Genomic DNA, 22797 nt, shown 5'->3' with positions numbered 1-22797 from the left:
GTTGTAAGAAAATGTCTACTTAACGTCCAAAGTAAGTAGGAAAGGACACAGAAGTGGCTTTATATGCTATCTTTCACAGATTGTAAAGTCAAAACCCTTTCTGGTCTTGGTCCAGCAATAGGATGCTTTTGAAAAAAGTACAAAGAAAGGGTGAAGATTAGCTGCATCGATTGCCAGCAAGAGGAGATGCAACTGTTCAAACAATGTTATGGCCTTTTTTTTTTTCTTCTAAGCTTCCTTTCTGTTGTCTGTTCAGTGAACTGTTTGCAGAACATCAAGAGTTGGTCGGCTTGCCCTTAAAGCAGATAAGGGAATTCAGACGGACATGATGGCGACTTTTGGCAGATGTATAAGTGTTTGAGCTACGATTTTTTTATTCATCCGCTTGTTGCATAATATTCCTTGTCCTTTAAATCAAGACGTGTTGTTCCGTGCTCCAGCCGTGCTGCCAAACAACAGCTGTGCGACTGCAGAAGGCCTTGGCCTGTCCCCTTGGCCCCGGGTCGCAGCGATTATCCCTGACCGGGTGGCCGCGCTCACTAGGCATGAGCCCAACCCCAGCTGCTGGGTCACCTCGCCCCCCACCCCGCCTCGACTGCCCGGCCACCGCCCCACGGCCTGCGCCCCACGACCCGCGGGGCTCCCGCACACCCCGCAAGCCGCCCGCTGCCCTCACTCAAGATGGCGGAAGCAGCGCCTACCTCGGGCAGGCCACCTGTTGCTGCTGCGGCGGCGGCTTCCTATTGGCTCGGGCGGCGCCGTGCGCCCTGCGCGGGCGGGGCGGGGTGGGGTGGGGGGGCAGGAAGGCGCCGGTTGCAGCGGCGCGGGGGTTAAGGAAACAAAACGGGCGGGGGGGGGGCTGTAAGTTTCGTGTGCGCGCGGCAAGGCGGAGGGGGGGCAAAGCCGCCGCCGGCGCGAGGCGCTCGACGTCGCCTCAGCGGCCGCCGGGCCCCGCCCCGCGGGGGCTCCGCTCGCCCCCGGCCATGGAGAGCGGCGGCGGCGGGAGGGGCCCGGCGGGGCAGGAGGAGCCGCCGTTCCAGCAGCCGCTGCCGCCCGGGAAAGCAGGGGACGACGGCGACGACGACGAGGAGGAGGCGGCGCTGCTGCTGCTGCCGCCGCCGCCGGAGGCCGAGACGGACTGGAGCTTCGTTGACGGCGAGATGGAGGCGGTGGCGCTGCGGAACCTGCCCACCGCCACCATCGCCTGCAACCTCGACCCGCGCGTCTTCCAGGACGGCCCGTGCCGGGTGAGCGCGGCGGGCAGTCCCGCCCCACGCCGGGGGGCCGCGGGCAGGGCCGCGGGCCGGCTCCCTCTGCCGGCGAGGAGCCGCCGCCGCCGCTCGGCTGGGCCGGCTCCCGCCCCCCGGGGCCGCCGCCGCCTCGGGCCGCTCGTGTGGGGAGCGGCGGCCTGCGGCGGAGGCGGGCGCTGCGGGCCGGCGGCGGGGGGGGGGGGTGAGAGGCAGGGGGCGGCCCGCCTCCGCCCGGGTCTCGGCGGGCGCCTTGGTCTCCGTGGCCGCCCCCTGCCTCAGGAGGTAGCGGGCCGAGGCTGTGGCTCTGCGTCCCCGCCCGCTCTCCTGGCACGAAGCGAGTGTCGGGAGGCGCGGTGGCTCTGCCCCGGCTGGCCGGCCCCTCCGCGGGCCCGGTGTGTCAAGTGTTCTGCCAGGTCCCTGTCCTCGGGTCTGATGCAGAGGCTCAGTCCGGCGGATCCACTGACCTGAACCCGCAGGTTAGGGCGGAGAGGTGCATAGACCAGAAGGGACCCCCCGCCCTCGACCACTCTGTGCAGGGCGTTGCGGTTGCGGTGCAGCGAGGAACAGCGGTTTGCTGATGCACCCGAAGGCGTTTGGTGAGACGCGAGGCGGAAGGCAGCGTTCGGAGGAGAGCCGGCAGCGTGGCAGGCAGGCAGTCGGTGGGCAGGGTCCCGGTGGGCGCTGAAACCGCCTGCCTACAGGCACAGGGAGTTGTTGGGTAGCACACGCAGATCTGTGGCGCTTGTCTGGGTTGATTTGTTTAAAAAAATAATCAAAACTACCAGCCGTTGTTCCAGAGCAGAGAACGGTAACGGCAGCTGTCAGAGGAATACTGTAAACTGTCTGAAGTAAACCGCAGCTCTAGGTGTAATAAGTGGACATACATATTTCAGAATTGCTTCTCATGTTATCTGTGGCCTTCTTGACGAAGAAGGAATTCAAATCAGTCTTAATTTTTCATCCTTCTTTTACTTGTCTCAGACCTGGCCAGAATTAAAGAATGAGTGAAGCTAACTTTTCTCTTGGTTTTTATAGTTGGTTTTGCTATCAAGCTCTTATTTTCTAGTGACTTCGATACTGAAGGAGACATTTAGGTTTTAAACAGATTGAAATTAAATGAAATGGACTTGAAAAATTAGGCAATAATTGTACTGGTTTAAAATCCTATTAAAATGATTGGATGTCTCTTTGTGGAAAAACAACTTAGAGTTGTAGTAGTAGTCCAACAGCTCAACCCAGCTTACAGTTATAATGCATTAAAAATGAGCTGGAAATAGGAGATGCAGCTGCATTGTATTCCAGTTACTTTCTAAGGTTATGTAACTTTTAATGGCAATATACTTTCGTATGGCTTCAGGCACCTGCAGGTATGATGGGAATGGCAACTTTATTGGGATTTACCTTATTTACTTGAATTCAAGTTCACTCCAAGTATGCTTAGGAAAACACCTAGTCAGTTCTATGTAGTAATAGTATTTTCTCAGATGGATTCTTGTGACCTTGACATGCATGTTTTGAAACAGCAGTTAGGTGGATGACGACACAGATGCATATTTCCAGGCAAGACCAGGAGGTATCTGAACACTTGAACCATTTTTCTGTCTTTCTGTTTTGATTCCAAAGAATCTCTGTCTTCAGACACCTAATTTAGATTGGGACAAAGTCTTAAGTATCCTTAACATTACAACAAAAAATTGTTTTAACTACTTTTTTTTTCTTGCCAAGAGCCGCAGCAGGAAGGAATGCAGATTACTTAAAATAATAACAAAATAATTTGAGGTTAATCATCTCGGCATAAACTGTGCTATCTTAACCATGGATGACAGCATGCACAGTTACTGCAGCATAGCTGTTGCTTTTAAAATTTAAATTCCTAAGGCAAAGAATGGAAGAATTATCTTGAACTTGAATAAATACGTGTATCCAAGAGGCAAGAAAAGTCCTTCTGAAAGATTTATAAATAACACAAAAAAAATGTTGAGGTGCTTGGGACCTGGTATAAATGTGGTAAGTGTACACAGATTCGTAATAGATTGAAAAAACAGCTTAGGTTTTTGTTAACTGAATCTCAGCCATTGAAATATATAATTTAGCTTCATTTAATACAGTTACAGAGATGGCAAGAGCTAACTCTTTAAAGCTGGAAATGTATGACTGCTCTGTAGGAAAACAGCAGATTCATGGACTGGATACATTTTTAATGTGTTCTGTTGGCCAAATGTCAGGCAGTTGCAAAGAGAGAAAAGGTGGGATAAGGCACTAAGGCTGGATCTCGGACTGTTTGGATGTGTGAAAGGTGGCTTCAGCATACTGCTGTTGGATGGTATGAAAACAAAAAGGTTATATTAGAAGTGGGGAAAAGATTACGGTCTTCCATGTGTGCATCCAGTTTTACCTTAGCATTTAATGATTCTGGTATCCAAGAAAATGAAGGTGGTTTGGTCTACAGTGAAAACTTAGCATCTGAAAATATTTCCAAGATGATAATAATTTTAAAAGGCTATACTTTGTTAGGAAGTTAATTTTAAGAAAATTCACTTAGTTTACTATAGGGTGTATACAGAAAAATCAAACTTGCTCTTATCAGTGTAGCAAATGGTTGTGTGGAACTTTTTCTGTGATGATAAAGGAATGAGTAAAGGTATTGTAAAATGTAACATCACCAGACATAGCGTTTTATAAATATTCTATGAATTTTGGTGTGTGCAATGTGTTGTCTTCTGTTTTGTGAACTTCCTACTTTTTCCAGTGTATGTAACACTCCTAAAATACCTTGTCTACATAATTAGTGTTTTTTTTCTCTTCAATAGGCCCTTAATAATCCTGGATTGCCCTATTTGAGGAGGGTTGTTCCAATCAAAGGTGAGATAGGACAGCTAGGCAACAGCTGGCAACAACTATTTCTATTTTGCTCTCCCCCTTCCCAAACAGTGATTTGCACTTGAAATGCTGGTTGTATGTTCCTGCTCTTGCTCTCTTTTTTTTTTTTTTTTTAATTTTTTTATTGAGGTGTAGATGTCAGTTGAGAAAGCTGAAGAAGTTTTATTGGGTTTGAGATTAATCTCTTAAAAATAGACTATCCTATCAAGTAAGGTTATAGTTCTAGTAAATGACAATTTGTTTTCTGCTTTATTCTCCTAAGAAAGAATGTGACTTGCTTAAATAAATACCTCATGGCTAGTTTTTCAATGTAAGTTCCAAAATCTTCCAGAGAACGTTTAAATACCGACTCTCAAGTTTTTCTAAAGCACAGTTGGAAGAATACATATAGATTCTGCATCCTCTTTTGTTTTCACTGAAGTACAAGAAATTATCTTAAATTAAAACCCTGTATCTGATTTTCAAGTTGGCTAATTACCTTGGAAAAATGCTATTCTGATTACCCAAAATGTCTTTTACCTCTAACCCCCAGCTTTTTGGTAGTTTTAACATTGATGCTATGCTTGAGGAATTGTAATTCTTTCCGAGGGAAAAGCAGTATTTCTTCATACAACATGCAATTGAGTTTGATCTATTGTAACTGTATTCCTGTGTACTCATTTACCAAAAAAAAAAAAGTGTCAGTAGCTAATTACCAGAGCCAGCAATTATGCTTTTGCATATTTCCAATCCTCCTCAACTGGTATTCAATCTTTAAGAGCCTTTTTATGTCAGTAGAGGACACTCTGGTTTTTTTATAGAACTTGTACTGTCAAATGGCAAGTTCAGCAGGTGTCCAGCAGGTAATATGCTTGCTTGTATCTTGTAATCCTGAAGGGATGTGGCATACTTCACTGATGACTTTAAAGTTCTGAGTACAGCCACAGGGGGGCTAAATAACTTAATTTATGCCCTGGTAGTCTCTTGCTAAGTAGGTTACCTAGGTCTGTTCTAACTGTCAGGTTTCCATTTCAGCTTAGCTGTAGACAAGTATCACACTTTTAATTTGTGAAGAGTAAAAGAGGAATGTAAAGAGTACCTAGAAAGAATTCAACTTTGGGGTACTGAGAAAAGAATTGTTTTTTAGGACTAGAGATGAGAGATTTTTGATGGCAGCTAACTTTCCTTATAACAAGTTAAATTCCTTAAATTACTTTAAAATATCTGTAATTGCCTTAATCTGCTAAGTCTTGCAAGTTACTGCAAACTAATGAATGTAGCGGAAGGTTTCCCGTAGTTAAGGAAAATTTACTTTTGTAGATAACTCTTGAAAACAGGCTGTTATATCATGATAATAGTTTTTCTCTGGAGCTTGCTAGGGAAAACTTCACTGAAAGTTGTATTTTTAAAGAAACTTAGCTGGATTGCTTTTAAGTGCACTAGAAGTAGGAGTGAGCCAGTCATCTACAGTAGTGTGTGTCCTCACATAACCTCCAGTGGCAAGCAAAAGTAGAACTGGCTGTGAAACAGTGTCTGTGATCATTTATTAAAAAAAAAAAAAAAAAAATTATAATTGTGTTTGATGATAAGGCCTAAATAAGGTCAGAAATCTCTCCAGTAGTATAACTAAGAAAAAAGCAGTAATGGCAGGTGTATTGAATCTTGTTAATTATTATCATAGCTTTACAATTCTATTCTTCCTTTAGCTTTATATAGTTTCAGTATGGAAAAAACTTGTTTGTGAACTGATCTGAAAATAAAGCTGTTGTTAAATGAACCATACTTTTAGAAATTTTTAATTGACTTACAGCCTACTGGAATAATCATGAGATGTTGAATGCCTTTCGTGTTTTTTTAAATACTTAGCGAATTACTTCTACTTTACAGGAAATCTGTCAAATTTCTCAGCAGTATTTACAAAACTTTCTTTACAAAATAGTACTTGGGTTTTCTGGTAATCTCTTCCTGTCTTGGTCGCATGCTTCATTAATCCTTTTACTTAAAGTTTGTTAATCCTTTTAGATCACATTTAAAAAAAATATTTTGAAAGTAAATTTCAACAAGGTGAGCATTTTTATGTGTTTATATTTTTGTGACCACAGCTCTGGTTTTGGCAAAATGTTCCCTAATGGGAATGTAAAAACTACTTAATGGTATCTGTACTTTTCTGCTCATATTTTGAAAGTTTTCATGCTTTCTCTGCCAGTGTTAAATCATTTTTTTGTGACAACATTTATAGTTCTTTCTGTGCTATTGCTTTCCAAAAAAGCCCAGGGTTAAGTTTGTTGTTCAAAATCATAGCCCAATAACCTGTTTTTACACTGAACAGTGAAACAATTCAGGATGATTGAAAAAAATAAATTAAAAAATCGTCTGTTATGAAAATTTTTGCAATAAAACTTCTGAAAGTATTTAGCTCCTCTACTTTCAGATGATGCAGATTTATTCTGCAGCTCTTAACAGGTTAAGGCAGACTTTTGAGTGACTAGAAGTCTGGAAGCCTTATAGCTATAATGCTATGGCTGACGTAATAATCTTTGACGTTACAGCAGAGCATAATACCATCCTAATGCAGTTTTATGGCTCCTGGGATGCATCCAGTCTGCCAAGTGCACAAGCAGAACTTGATCATATCTCTGCATCTGAGGACAAACTTGAACTCCTGAGAGTCGTTGGGATGCTTAACATCCTCAGTTTCTGAGGGTCTTTGGAAAAAATCTTTTTTTGTCTAAAAAGATGGCATACTTTATGAATAATGTGAAGAGTTCTAACACTTTATACTGTATATGCGTTCCTTACGGAAACCTTAGCAGTAGTCACGAAGAGGTGAAATATCCAGAGAGTGAAGTTAGAGTATTCCTCACTTTGAAGACAAAAGCTATACACTTTATAGACTCGATTTTAATGCTTGTAGTTTGCTTGGTGACAACGCTGTCCTGGTTTTTTTTTGGTCCGTTCTTTCTATCCTATGCCTTAATAAGAAAATGTAATTAAAATATGAATATTGTTCTACATTTTATCAAGTATTAAAGTTTTATTCAATCTTAGTGTGTCTGTTTTAAAGGATGGTGTCTTCAGTCTTCTCACTTGAGTAGGTTTTTTTTTGGCCTGTGAACCCAGAGTAGGTTTTCTAGTTGCTCCTTTCTAGTTCTCATGTGGGATGCTGAGATGTGATTTGAATAAATTTCAAATAAATAATTCAATAAAATTCAAATCGCAAAGGTGATTTGAATAAGTTTTGAGCTGAATACTCTATTTTCAGCTGGAGTAGAAGGATTTGAAGAGACTGTACAGTATAAAATGGTTTAGTCAAGCAATGCTTGACTGCTTTTTTCATATACTTGGACTTTGAGGCATTGAATAGTGAATTAGGTGGCTTCCTTTAACTGTTGTCCACATGTTGTCTGTACTTTCACGGGAAGTATAACTCATACCATGGAACTGTAGTAGAAAGGCTGATTTCACAAGGGGAGGGAGAATTATTTTAATTTCGGTAGCTCTTTGTTGTGCTCAAGGCATTTCAGAGTGCATCATAACCAGTTGAAGCCTTGATAAAATAAGGTGCTAACAGAGAACCCTCATGCTGCAGCTTTCAGTATATTGATCTTGTTAAGAGAATGTATTTGAGAGCAGGTTCAGGTTTATATCACTCTTGGACCCTTTATAGGTCTCCTAGGTCAGGTGAAAATATCGAAATACTTTTTTTCTATGTCAAAAATCCACTACTAGTTAAGTCCTTAAAGTCTGCTGATCATTCTTCAAGCAAACAATGCAAATACCTTTATAAGTAGAAATAAAATGGAAGTATATAATATTTATATAATATACTAACATAAGTCATACATATGGGGTGAAAATAAGAGTAAGCAACAGTCAAATTTATCATTGTTTAGAAACAATTTCAGTAATGCTGCACAAGATGGTTGTTGGGTGGCTTAAAAATACCTAAAAGTAAAACCAGATATTGTGAAATTGTCATTAATAGCATAGATATTGGAGATATTAACAAAAAAAATATTTCTGTATGATCCAATGCTCTAATCATTAGCTCAAAGTCATGAAAAAAGATCATAGGCAAGATCTGTGCTACAACAAGATTAAGAGGTTTAGTCTTCCTGGAGAATCAAATGGAAACTTGGAAGAACTTTGTCTGGTTTAAATCACTGTGCTCTGGTCACACCAACAAGTCTAGTATACATTAGAACACTATGGAGAACATTTCCTTATATTCTTTGCTGTCTGTCTTTCTTTCAGGAGCAAATTTAGCTTTGTTCTTCAGGAATACTGGCACATACATACCAGTGTAAATAGAAAAATATGAAAATAACTGCAGAATGTTAGATGTGATAACTAACTTGAAACTTATCCCAAACACCTCTCAATAATATAAGCATTAATAAAATGATTAAGATCAGCAATGACTGAACTGTCCTATGCACAATAGGTTTTAAAATGATAAAAAGACAGTCTTTTTGGCAGCAATCGTACAGAAAGCTTAACTCTACAGCAGTTTGTCACTGAAAGTGCTTATTCATTTGGGCAAGTTTTAATAAGCAATGTTTATAAACAAATAATATTGGTCATTAATAAGAATATGCTTTTTAATGTCATAACAATGTCGGAAGAACTGAAAATGGAAAATGAGGAAAATAATTTAAAAATGGTTACACAAAGTTCATATATGGTACATTAAATAGAAATGATATTGTAGTTTGGGTTTTGTTCTTATATGTGCGAAAGCAGACTGGAGTTCTGGATGTGTAGTTTTGTTTTCATTGGGTTTTTTTAATGGTATTCTAACAAAGATGTGCCACCTTCCTCAAATGGGATGTTAGGTAGTTTTAATTGGGGTTGGTTTGGGTTTTTTCCTCTTGGAGATGCTTCTCAAGTTAGTGAGGAAAAATTAAGTTATTGTTGTTACTGATAAATAATCCGAGAGCTGTTTTGAAACCAATGTGGCAGGTAAAACTGAATGTGAAAGAACAGTTGGTGAAGCTAGTTAATGTTTTCTGTGTACTAATTTATAAAAAAATGTAAGGTAATTCAGAAGCCATGCTTTTCACTGAGACCTCAGCTTGGTGAAACAAAAGTCCCACAACCGTGACATGGAGATTGTGGGTGGTTTTTTGAGTTGGGTTTTTTTCCCCTCAGGATGATACAGCTGATTATAGAAGTATTTGAGGGATGGACCCAACTGAGACCTGTCAGTAACATAGGGACTTCACATTGTGACGAGAGGTTTCTAGACACCTTTGGCCTAAAAGCAACTAGGAATGACTTTATAATTAGTTACAGTTTTTTCCATTCAGATAGCCAGAACCTGTTCCCCAAGGGAAACTATTTTTTAAGTCTTAGGAGATCATTCATGCAGTATGAATTATTGTAACCTGGCATTTATGAAGGATTTTCAGGTGCCTTTTTTCTTTTTTTGAAAAAAAAAAACAAAAAAACAACCCCCCCCTCCCCAAAACCAAAAACCAAAAAAAACCCCCAAAAAACCAACACACACACACCCCCAACAATCAAAAAAACCAAACCAAAAAACCCCACAACTCAGGCTCCATCACATTCTACCAAAAAAGTTTGAAGTGTAAAGGATTGTCATTTCCATGAGAGAGGGGAGATGTGGGAGTGAGCCACTGCATGGAATGTCTGTACTCTTTTTTTTTTTTTTTTTTCCTCATAGAATATGAGAATATGCTGGAAATGCTTTAGCAAAGCTGAAATATTCACTGTCCTCAATCAACCTGAAGCTGGGAATGAGGTCTAAAATACGTTGAGTTTTTTTATTTATTTTTCATGTGCGTAATGCATAATTAAACTGTGGAAGTCATTGTCCTAGAATGTTTGGGACTTCAGGAGCCTAATATTAAAAAAGGGGTGGGACTGATTAATGCATAGTAGTATCTTATCAGGCACAGTGATTAGGGTGTAACTTAATCCTCAGAGTTTGTGAAGTGCTATTGCCAGGTTTAGATGGGAGAAGAGTAGTCTATACATACCTGGCTTTCTATACCTTTTGTCTCTTCCTCCAAGCATTTGTTACTGCCAGAGATAACTAGAATGGCTTTCTTCTTTTCATTAACTGTGTGAGTCATTATTTATCACTGGTCCCACTCATAAAAGCAGAGCTACCAATACTCGTAGTATGTACAGTGGATTTAATTTATTAAAATGTAACCTCATTGTCCAAGATAAACTTTCCTCTTCACTTTGCGGATTTTCAGATAGTTCAGAAGTTAAGAGTTGGATTTGAATTGTTTTTCCTTTTTGAGGTTTCTGTTTTTGGAGTTATTTTGATGTTGGCTGACTTCCTGGAAGGAGAACACACTCTTAGCTATTGAGCTGAGAGTACATTGCAAACCTAATGAGTTGGATTTTAGTTACTTGTTGTTCCTGAAGTACAAAATGTATTATGAAGATGCAACACACACACTGTGGACACCATAAACTGTGAGACAGTGTATCTCTTTGATGCAACAGTGGTTTTAGGAGTGGTAAATGGGACCAAACTGCCCTATTACGAGAGTAAAGTAGAAGTGAGTTGAAAGTATTGTGGTTAGTTTGTCCTGTCTATATTCAGCCTGGCTGAAGGATGTTTCTGACAGGATAAACTTGAGTCATTTGGCAGACAATTGGCAAGGAGAAAAATAAGGTGCTTTTGGCACTTCTCTCCTGGAAGCTCATGAGGCATATGTAGAAACTGCTGTAAAAACTTAATGCTGTGAAAGGTGTATGTCCAGTCTTTTAGCTGTAAATGTGCAGGGTTGCATGTTGGTTTTGAGTGGAGATTATGGTGAGATTAGGATTGTTTGATAAATGGATTGATATATATGTGTGTCTGTATCACACTCTTAAGAAAAAAAAAAGTTTTAAAAGATCTTGGTATCCTTAAAAATAGAGTCAGATTTTGACTTTTAGGTGCTGTACAGGCAAGTAAAACAAAGTCACTTTATTTTCTTTCATTGACAGAATACCATTCTGGAAGCTTCCGTGAAGGTTTAGGCCTGCTTTCAAAACAAGGGACTGTCTGGATGAAAAGGCCTCTTAAAAATCAGGATGCTTTCCAAATAAAAACTGGCTGAAAGATATGGAGAATTGTTTCTTTTTTTCCTAGAGGTAGTGTTTCCTTTTTCTGTAGAAATAGGAAGCCAGAGTAACTGAGCTGGTGAACTGCCAGAAGATGCAGGCTGTATTGTTATAATAAATTGTTTTTTTCCTCTTTCCAGTTTTTGTAGGTGAAGAAGCCATTCATAATCCATTTAGTTAAATACACATCCGTGGGCTTCTAGTGAAAATATGAGAAATGAAGGGTGTAACCCAACAAATTTAGATAATGCCTGTTATGAAATGTGTTAAGAACAACTCCCATCTTTGATATTTCATTATAGAATTTTGATAATTATTCAGGGCTGGCGGCTTTGCTAGGAAGCTGCAGTACTAATATGTCCATTAATACAGAAGGCTGAGGCTACTTTTAGTCCTGCTTTTTGTCTAAAAGTGGGAATATGTATGTTGTAGACTGGTTTGCCCAGTTCAGGGAGGAGAATGAAATTAAATATGGGCAAAAGAAGGAAAGATGAGATAAGAACTAAAATGCATATTTCTTGCAGGTTGTGATATTAAATAATAAGAGATATTTTCTTGGGTCAAGCAGAACATACACACTTGGAAAGTATTGCGGAGAAAGCTTATGTGTCTGGCTTGTGTAAGTGAGATGGAATCAATGGGAACTCATGAGTGGTATTTGTCCAACTTCTAGGTATGTGGATACTTCTTTGCAGGATGGATTTTTTTTTTTTTAATCAATTTCCTGTAGTTAGACTACTTGGCACTTTGGCTATATCACATCAAGTTGATAGCAAAGATCAGTTGGCTAATGGAAACAGTGATTAAGGGCTTGAATTTTCCTGAAGCTCCAGGGAGATAGTGAAACAGCTGCTGTTGCAGGCAGTGGAAAGTATGAATAACTCTTGCCTGGGGTTGTATAACCAAAAGAATAATCGGATCAGAGACTAGGTTAAATCGTTGTGACTTCTCTTAAAAATGCTGTTAGCCCATGTGTTCATGCCTCATTACAGCATATAATTTAAGGACACTAAATAGAGCCCACCTATTAGGCATGAATAGATAAAGCTTTCACATCAGGAGTCAGATATTTTTCTCTTGAGAAAGGAGTGGGGGAGAAGGTCATTTGCCTGAGAGGTATATAATAACTTTGAACACATTTTAAAAGTTTTTTTCCTTTGGTTTATGCCAAGCAAACTTTAAAATTTAATTTTAGTAACGTAGTCCATAGCAGATTAAGTGCAGTAATTCTTCACAGGAGACAATTTCAGGAGGGATTTTTTCCTTAATTAACTGCTTGAGATGCAGCTATGTCTCTTGTTTCTTCCTTAGTAAGTTGCCAAAATAAAACTCCGTTCTTATCAATATTAGACTGCAATGATGAAAGTTTTTCTCTCTTCAGCTGAAAAAAAAGTGAAAACCAAAAATTTCTCTAGGAGGGGCAGGGGAAGCAGTGAAATGCAGAACTGTATTTTTTTCAGCAATGTTAATTGAAGTGTAAGTTCATAAACAAAAAACATTGCCTTGAATATTCAGGAATTTATAATGATTTCAGGAGTTATTTTCTAATACTCATCTCTTTTCCCCCTTCAGTCAAAACAGATGTGTTCTTGCCATATAAACAAAGAAATTAAACATATCCTGAAAGCTCTACTGTTAAGTGCTTCAAAAGCTTTAAATGCCAGTGTTTTTTTGTTACCAGTAGTGTTTCAACAGCAAAATTACCCTGAGGCATCTCTGATTAGATCAGATGGTCATATGTCTATTTTGCTGGGGTTTTTTTAATGCTAAGATATTGCCACTAGCAGTTGAAGTAATTCAGCTCTTGTGTTGCTATTGTGTGGCTGCTGCAATGAAAGGGTTGGTTGCATAGGAAGCTTCACAAACTTTGCAGACAGGTTATTGGACTGTTAAAAAGCTGGAATTGATTATATTGTAGTATGTTTGCAAATACAGGTTATATTAATTTATCACAGTATCTAGTATGTCACTAACTTAACATGCCTGAGAAAATTACGGTATGTTAGACATTAACCTTAACAAAAATCCATGTGATTTAGGATAAAATCCAGACTCTTCTTTGGCTCCTTTTATTATCTTTATTAGTATATTTTTAAAATGCTTTTGAAATTTCTAGTTGCGCATAGTATATTCTTCGAAGTACAGTAACTGGTTGCAATTATATTGTTCTTCTGCTACCTACCCAGAACATTCTTTAAAAATATTTTGAAACTATCTTCCATTCTTCCTTCCCTGACTCCAGTGGAAATTTTCATTCTTTGAAGTTCACAAAAATACCAGCCTGCTTCTGAACAACTACTGTGGTTTTCTAAAGACTCCTGTTAGAGTATAATTTTTTTTTTTCCTTGACTTTTGTTTTTCCCTTAGTCACAGAGAACGTGTCAGAAGATTGGTCAGAAGATGAACACTGCAACTTTTACTTGCCTATGATAATATCTTTCATACTTAAATACTGTTGTCATGCTATAAAGAACTAGCCATTAAAAAAGCCCCAAACTGCATACTGTTTTCATACAGTTTCATCCTTATCTTCTTTCTAACTTTGCACTCCCTCAGGTAGTAGTTTTGGCATAATATAGTTGCATTTTTTTAATGACAGTAAGTCGTTAATTGCAGAAGTATTTTTCATTAAATTTTGTCAGGATTGTGGCCGTATCTTCACTCATTATGACAGTTCATGTACCTGTCATAGCTGAGAAACCACCATAACAGTTTAGAAAAATGTTTTGGGGACAACTCCTGCTTTACTTTTTGGAAATGACAGCTAAAGATCAAAATTAAAAAAAAAAAAAATCACTAAAATGCACATTCATGTTGCAAGTTTTAAAAAAAAAAAAAAAGACAAAAGCCAAGATAATATCTAGGTTTAGTTTCACCTGTTAATGATCTTTGTCATTTAAAGGATAAACTGGGTATCTTAGGTAAAATCTGGCACATATATGGAGACTGAATTTTAAATATAAGCTATATTAAGCGCACTAGAGTGATAGCTGACAACATGCAGCAAAGCATATTTGTATGAATAGAAATGCCCCAAGCACCCACTTTGCTTTTAGGAAAACAGAAGCAGCAGAACTGAAAGTGAGAGGAGGAGGTTATTCCTGTGGTGTGATGAGGGAAGTGTTGATGAATTAGGCTACTGTGGAAGCATGCTGGCAGCAGTGGACTTGCAATCTTGGAAGAGGCCATTCTTTCTGAGCAGCTGCCCTGTACTCTAGTGCCTTTATCACTGAGGCAGGGACTGGCAGGCCTTTTGAAGGCTCTGAAGTGAGTGGGCCAAGTAGATAACAAGGTTGCAGCTGGATAGCTGCTGTGGGTTGTGAGTTGCTTCTAATAGCGCAGTTCAGAGTTTCTAAGAAATGCGCCTTAGAATTGTCGCCAGATTTTTGCCTCATTCCTGGCATTAGGTTATATGTATGTATGAGCTTGTCCAGTGTTGCCGAACATCGCATTCTGGTGTGAATGAACTGCATTTGTGTAAGAGCGTTGCCTCTTTGTCTCTTATGTTTGTTCCTTCCCTTCTGAAAATGCTAAGCATACTCTTAAAGCTGATGACAATTCTGAGATCTGTACATGCTCAGTGGAAACAAAATTGAAATTGCCAGCTTCTTTATTGGGAATCTCTGAAAAGCTGCCTTCTAGATACTGTAAATGACAGCAAATTTTAATTTGCTAGCTGAAAATAACAATGCCTACCAAGATAAACCTCTGACCCCATAGATGATGCAGTCCTGAAGGTGTGTTTGAAGCCTAAAAGATACACAAAATGTTTGCTAGTTGAAGTGAATTAACCAGTATAAAATTATGTGCAGCTGCTTAATTCTCACGCACTGCTGTGAGTCAATTTTTCCCCTCCATAATGCACAGAAGTTCAGGTGTTACCAAACACCACACTGATTTTGAAGCTTTTATCTCTGAAAATGTTCTGAACTAACTTTTTATTTAATAGCACACTTCTATTAAGAATATTTTAGTGACTGTCTTGTGGTAGATTCTTGTAGAAGTCAGCACAGGAAATAAACAGAAATACTGAACAGTCAAGCCCCATTGTTATTTGCAATACAGGGGCGATGAAGAAGAGTCTTGTATGACATAGCTGGGACTTGAATTGGTGCTATTTAGAGTCCTTTGGTCTGCAAAACAGATGATCACACTGGTGTCTGGTTTTTTTGAGGGGTATTTCTTTCCCACAGTTAATCAGCTATTAAAGTTATTTGTAGTAGATCCATTCTTTTAAATGCCATGGTGAGTAATGAAACAGAAGGCATGTTATGCTTTAAAAAGTCTAATATCACTTCTAAATAAATAAATTGAAAAAATCCTAGATTATAGGAGAACCAGATGGAATGATAAGAATTAACTTCTGATCGCTTAGTGGTTGATTGTAAATTGGAAAGTAGAAGCTACATAAATCTGTGCATCTGTGCTGTCTTTGCTTCCTTGTCTCCCTTTCCTAGACTAAACCTGGTTTAAACTCCTGCAGCTCAGTGTTTGGGACCTATAGTTTAACCATAATTATTAGGAGGGCAATTGCCCCATCACCTTATTCTTAAAAATTGCCCAAGTCTAAGCTTTAGGTACAAGGTAAAAGATCCTCTGAAAGCTAAGTCACAGGAGAACAAAAGCCAGCTGCAACGCTTCAGTGCTTCAAAACTGCGGTGCGATACAGCCACTTACAGATAAGCTATTGGCAGTTTGTGCTAATGTAGTCCAAAAGCTGAGGTAGTGTCAGCGGAGGAGCCAAGGTCCCTTTCAGGCCCCTGCGCACCAGGGCAGCTCTCTGGCAAGAGAACCTGCTGCTTGTGGCACTGAGGAATTGACACAGTGCTGGGGACAGTTAATGTTGAGCGGTGGTGTTAGCTTGGAAGGTCAGCCACATTCTTTCTGAACAGTTGGAGATACCTAATAGGAGTAAAGGCTCGAAAGACCAAGAAGTTAGCTGTGTGACAGACCATGAGAGTTTGGGGGTAAATAGTAGTTGGATATAAAAATCTAAAACCCAAGAATGACTGTAAGCAAATAAGTGCTGAAAAGTCTTAATGTGTCATCCCAACCAGGTCACCTTAAATCTGGAAGTGAATAATCTTAATTTTTTAATAGAATGGATGTGGGACAACAAAGTTTACTACTGAACAGACAGATCTGATTGTATTTACTTCATAATATATTGAAGCCTCATCAATATCAGACAGAAAAGGAATTACTGTAATTGCTACATCCTGCAGTTGTGTTTAATTACAGACAAAACAGTGTGCAGTAGAGCAATTTAAAAGATTCCTAGTTCAGCAGTGTGGGGTGGTTTCGTTGTTGTTTGGTTTTTTTTTTGTTGTTTTTTTTTTTTTTTTTTTCCCCCCTCTCTCCTATAAGGGCAACATGCCCTGGAAAGCTTTGTTATTGCAAGCTGATTTATCTTTAATGTAACTGGTAGTTTCTGAGCCTCGAAACAGGCAGCTGACTCTTTCTGGTAGTTGACAATGTAGCTTCGTAGCTTCTCTTGTAAATTCACAAGACAATGATTTCTTCAGGGAGCTGCTGGTAAGATTTTCTTAATTTTTTTTTTCCTCCCCACTTCTTTTTTCCAACACACTTAATCTTTTCATGTATTTGCACATTACTGTTTAATCTCTCTTCCCCTCCTTTCCTCCACCCCCCCCCCCCCCCCCCCACCGCCGCCCCCCCCCCCCCGGTTGTTTTAAGTATCACTTTTTTGCTGACTGTTCTGGTTAGTACTTTGCATTGCATATTGTCTTATTTGAAGACTCTGTAATTCTTTTGCATTTAAATTTGCAAAAACCTTGTTTTAACATTTAGGCTGCATAATGTAGAACTGGAAATGCTTGTTGTAAGCTCTTTTTTGCTCTGCCTGGCAAATTTGAAATGTCAGCTAAAATTTTCTGAGTTGGCTTTAGAAACAACCAAGGTAGTGCTTTCCTTGGAGGCTGTCAGAATCAAGTGACTTTGAGAAGAAGTGACCAGTCTGTGGTGGTTAAAAATACAGTGTTTATGAAATTCTGACTTCTAAAAGAGTATCTGTTAACCATGCACAAACTGTTTTTATGAAGAACACCTGAGCACATTAGTATGTTTTCCTCATAGTCAAACTTGTGAAATAAAACACTTTATCTCCAAGCTTTTTACAGAAGTAGTTCAATTCATCTGGAAAAAACGATAAGCCTTAACTGTTCACATGGGAAAGATGCCTTTATTTCTGTATTTACTTAAAAGCTAAGTATACAATAGTAGTCTTTCCTTTGACTAGGACGTTGTTGTTGCAGTAACTTAATGAAGTTCCTTAGAAATACCTTGGAGAGTGGCATTAATAGCAAACAGACTAAGAATAGCTCAGGGCAGTGCCCTGAAGGGAGCTGTCTGCCTTTCTTCCTTGGCTGGAGAAAAGGCATCATGGTTGTGTTTTCCAAAACAGGGTTTGAGGGACTACAAGAACAAGTAAACAAATTTGAAAGCACTAGGGAAACCTGAGAAATTACATCCATGTTTAATATCTCACTGAAATTTCTTTATTATTTAACCTTCACTGGAAATAGGAACAATTTTATAACAGTGGAAACCTATTTTGATAGCACTGTTCTACTTACATGTGTGATAACCTGTGTTTCTAAAAATTGGTAAAAATGAATAGAGCATAGAATGTAAACTCTATGGAGCTTAATGGAGGTCCAGCAGAACTTGCCTGAATCAAGGACTGTAAAGCTCTCATCAAAATGAAATTTGTAAGTCATATTCAAGCCATGAGAAATTTGAGCAGTGCTTTGTTAGACTGTCTGGGAAAGGAGGAATTGGGTAATCAATTGCCCTTTTAAGCAGGAAAGAATGTCTGGTGAGAGAAATCAACCTGATAGCCTTTGAATTGCACAGAGGCAGCAACCCAGATATAAATAATGTGATATGATGTTACATGTAGTTTCACTATACCCAGAGCTTATCTGCATACTGAACAAAATTAAGTTCCCTTAAATTTCTTAATGAAAATGGGAGGAGATGAGGGTCCTGGGAACTACTTTGAAGACTCATTTGTTTAAGTAGTACCCTCCTGACTCGGACTTGATCAGACAGAGGGTAACCAGAACTTTGATCAAGTACTGAAGTCAGCCTCACTGGTGTGTGCTGTGTTGAACTGACACCATGAGGGATTTTAGAAACCAGTTGGGCAAGTACTTTCAGGGAACTTGTAATTATTTCACAGTCCATCTGTGTAAACAAACTCTTTGTAGTGTTGTGACTTCCAAGAAAAGGACAAACTTTTAATAGAAGATGCAAGTATTCAGAGAGGCTGTTTCTAAATTTCCTTAGGAAAAAAAAAAAAAATCCTGTTTTTTAGGGCATATAAGGCTGGAGTTCTAGTAAATGGGGATATATAGGAAATGGAGTGAAAAGTATGCATATCTTTCAGTTTTTTCATAATATTTGGGGGGAAAAATAAGCATTGAAAATAAGCATTTAGATTTCTCTTCAAAATTTTTAAACAAAATCAAATTACACCCCCCCACCCTACAGTCTTTCCCAGTTTCTCATGACTTCTGTCTCAGACGATTTGGCAGAGAAGGTTTCCTCAGAGATGCTCCTCTTAAGAGGCCAAATAAATTTCTTGCCTCGTGGAACATCATTTTCACCTAAATCTTGAATCAGGCTAGTGTTTATAATTACCACCCTTCTATAAAGAAGCGAGAAGAATTGTTTGGGAAACTCCAATGAGTTTGAGTGCAGCTATAGATTTGGGATTCAGATGTATATACTTGATTGTTTGTTTTCTCTTCCTACGTACACACTGATAGAGGATAAATGACCTTCTATTCTATTTAAACACAGTAGCCCTTTCTGGGTTAATGGAAAGGGCATTAGATCTGCTGACAGCTCTGCTCTTTGAGGCTTCTTTTTGCAGGAACTGTTTGTATTTTCACTGGACCCTAGCAGCCTCTGGCTTTCAAGGTTGCCATAAAGTCAAATTGTTGTAACCTGTCCTCATAGTCTTACCTTCAGTTATATTAAACAGGTAACTTTGTATTTATTGATAGTTTCAGGGTTTTTATTGTATCATTTTGTCAGTAACATTGAAACAAGGATAAATCCCTTCTAAGAGGAGCTTACAGCTAAGGACTTGATCCTCCTTTCATTTAGGAAAGTGGCAATGTTATGGCATTAACTGGGAACACAATCGAGACATAGTGATGTCAAGATCAGGACGGGCAAGAGAGGATAAAATGGACTATTAAAGGATGTACTAAGTCTAGTTACATGTTGAAGTAGAATTGTGTGTAAGCCTGGAGTAACTTGTTTTCCTGAACAAGTGTGTGCATGTTTGCCATGATGGCAGTTATTCTGGGTATAGGAGTGCTTAAGTTAATAAAATCGTATTTGATAGAATGAAGTCACTACAACAAGCTGTTTGCTTTTAGAGTCTCAAAGATTCACAATTAGAAACTAGACAATGAGAATATACTACTTTACATACTGTGCAGACTTTGTGAAATGTTTTCCAGGAAAGTTGAGTACAGCTATGAATCACTTATGGAAAACCCAGTGGAATGAATTAGTCAAAGAAATATTTGAGTGACCACCCTTTGCCTTCTGCTATGAGGAAATAGTGGAGCTTTCCATGATTTTATACAAGCCATGTGGCATAAATAAGAAAAGCTATAGTTAGAATAGCAAGCAATTACAGCTGCTGCTCTTTGACTTTCTCATAGCTTTCTAAAAATGCTTATTTTGAAATAAATATGAAATTTAATATCAGACAAAAGGTATGGGTATTTTAGGAGAAATCTTCAAATTTTTGAGATGTTCAGGGAATTTCTCTACTTTCTTCCCTGAACTTGGCTCTTCTACCTGTGTTTTCCTGCTGGCATAATTTAAAAGGGGGGGGGGGGGGGCATTTTCACTCTCTCTTCTGAAACTTACTTGTCTTCTCTCCTTTGACTGTCAGGCTTTAACTTTCAGGGTAACAACTAAGCAAAGTAAAAGACTGCACAATTGAAACAGCTATAGAAATGGAGGCTTCTGCATCGGTACTCCACATTTTAACATATTTGATAATGTACATACACTGCAATATTGATTACTGTTGTTCAGAGGACTGACAGAAAATGGTATCCTCATATGCAGTAAATTGGCCAAATATTTCTTTACTGGATGGTAATGAATATTTTTTTTTTCATGTTACCAGTGTAATTATCAGCCAAGTTCTACAGTCTGTTGTGTGTTTCACCCATGCAAATGCATTGAAGTGTGTGAACTTCCATGCTTTTTGCACTGGCAAGTGTGATCTGAACAGTGTTGACGATTATGGCATTACAAGACTAAAAGGGTATATCAGAAATGCCAAAAAAAGTGCGTGGGGAGAGGGAGTACAGCTTTCAGTCTTCCTTGGAGCAAATCCTGCAGTAGTTCTTGTGACACGGGCTGTTGATACAAAAGCCTAGGGGAGCTCTTGGTGTTTGGAAGGGAGTTGCTTGGACTTACTGACAGCCTTTCACAGATATGAAGCTGTGAGTATTGAATGACTGGCAAGTCTCACTTTTTGCTGCTTCCTCTTCCTTGACAAGAGCTGGTTCTGCCAAAGACTATTGCATCCAAGTTCTTTTAGGGGGCTGCATAGGAAGTTGGTTTGTGTCTTGGTTTTTTGTTTGTCTGGTGTTTTGGTGCTTGTTTGTTTGGGTTTGCTTTTTTTTTTTTTTTTTTGTGGGCAACAGTTTGTGCATGGATATATTCTTGATTAGACCAGTTAGGTCTAGTGGAGTAGGTTGAATATTTTGTTACTTAGTAAATGAAAACTGCTGCATTCGCTTTTCCTGTTCAGCTATACTGAACTGTGTCTTGCTAACTTACTGGGTTATTTTTGAAAAAGGACAATGCAAAGGAATGGCACTTAGGCAACTTTGACTTTGCATTTCTTTGGAAAGTGGATGGGTGCCTCGTTTTCAGTTAAATACATCTGAATGACAAGAAAGGGCTTTTAAAAGTTAATTCTTAGCCATACAAGATACCATTGAGCTGAACGCTGTCCTCCCCTGCTCTGTATACAGAGCCAAGCTTGAACCTATCACTGCACTTTTCCATCCATTTGAATTCTTTTTTTCTTCTCAATTTTTGTCCACTTTACCATGCCCCAGATAGCCACTCGTTAGTTCTTTCTGTCACTTCTGGCCTTTGCGCGCTCATTCTTAAAACCAAAAGCATGCATACTGGGCCAAATACACTTTTCAGATTTACATTGCTTGCTCAGTATACACTTCAGCCATCACGTGAAAGTTAGGAGGTGGTCCTTCTAAATTATCTTTAGCCCTCACTCATTTTTAACTTTTGTTTTGAGCTCTGGAAACTCCTGGAAAACCAAGACGATTCTTTTTCCTAAGGTAACTTCAGTGATTTTTATTTTGAAAATCTTATTATAGCATGTGGATTAAGTGAGCCCCTAAAGCCTGCAAATTCCTTTGTACATAATTCACATATTGTGGAACAAACATCTGTCTTACTTTGCATTTGTGTCCTTGGCTGTCACCTTCTACAAAGTTCTGAATTCTTCCTTCTATACATCCTGTGGCATATGCTGATACTTGTTCTAGGTTGTCTGGAGGCCCACATAAGCTGCCTGGCTGGCTTCTGCCAAGCAAAATAGCTGACAACAGAGATCTGCATGCTTCTTCCTTGGTCTTCCTACTCTGCCCTGTCCCTGATATTTTCACACAACTCTTTATCACAAATGTTGTCCTTTAACTTTTTATCTGAGTATCATATGTGATTGAAACTTGCGAAGAGGCTCAAGGCAGTCCATATTTTGCCTGCTGTCTGATGACTTTGAGAAAACTCTCCCTATCACTTTAAGGGACATTTTTCTTCTGTGGATTTATGCTTGCATGAAGGAGCTCTTTCAAAGTAAAACACAATAAACAATGCCTTTTTTCCAGATCATTCTTAAAAGGATTAAGTAATGTCCTGAGGAGATTATCCCTGAATGATGTCTGAATATAGGGTTATAGGCTCTTAGTAATCCTCCAAGTGAACACAGAGTGCTCCTCAGAAATTCCTAACCTTTTAAGATGCTATTTGGTAATGACTGTTTTCTGCTTTCCAGGTGAGAGCAAACTTCACAGGCTTTCTAACACACTTCCTAGGTATATAGCAGTCATAAATATTATTTGCTCTGTTTTTGTGTTTTCCAAAGAGATGCCAGCTGCTCTGGACTGAATGGTTTGTAGCTCCCAAGTGCAGGATAGCTTTGAGGTATAGATGAGCAGGAAGAAATTCTAGTGCTGATCAGGCTTTCAGGTGGCATTATGTGAATTGGTGATAACTGACCAGCATGGTTGCTCAGTTCAGGTTAACACCTTTGTTCCAAAATGTCACCTCTTGAATGTCACCTCTCTGAAGTAGAGAGGTTTCATGGAGATGTTTCTGTAGAGGGCTCCGTTCTTTCCTCAGCAGGTTTATTCGTGATCAGTTTAAGATGCTGCTTTGCAGAGGTGTTAGAGTATTCGAATAGCCTCTGTTTGTATAATCTGTCCATTCAGACTGACAGAATGCTATGCAGTTCTTATTTACTTGCTCTGGTTTTGCCTCTTATTAAAAATATTTTTTTCAATGA

At 39.2% G+C, this 22797-nt stretch overlaps 1 protein-coding gene across 3 annotated transcripts in view; it reads left to right on the top strand.

Moving 5' to 3' along the window:
- Nucleotides 1–530: 530 nt before the first annotated feature.
- Nucleotides 531–22797, top strand: part of RCAN1 (regulator of calcineurin 1) — a 42321-nt gene continuing 20054 nt past the window's right edge. Inside the window, exon 1 of one of the 3 annotated variants that reach the window (XM_030020205.2) lies at nt 531–1247. In XM_030020205.2, the coding sequence (XP_029876065.2) occupies nt 546–1247 (702 nt within the window). In that variant the 5' untranslated portion in view covers nt 531–545. Of the gene's footprint in view, nt 1248–3027; nt 3258–20329; nt 20349–22797 lie in introns of those variants that run through there. The other 2 variants (XM_030020207.2, XM_041124826.1) reach the window with 2 other exon arrangements.

Source organism: Aquila chrysaetos, chromosome 7, assembly GCF_900496995.4.
Source record: "Aquila chrysaetos chrysaetos chromosome 7, bAquChr1.4, whole genome shotgun sequence".
Taxonomy (NCBI): Eukaryota; Metazoa; Chordata; class Aves; order Accipitriformes; family Accipitridae; genus Aquila; species Aquila chrysaetos.
The sequence above is the reverse complement of the archived record's forward strand: the minus strand, read 5'-3'. Positions and strand labels throughout refer to the sequence as shown.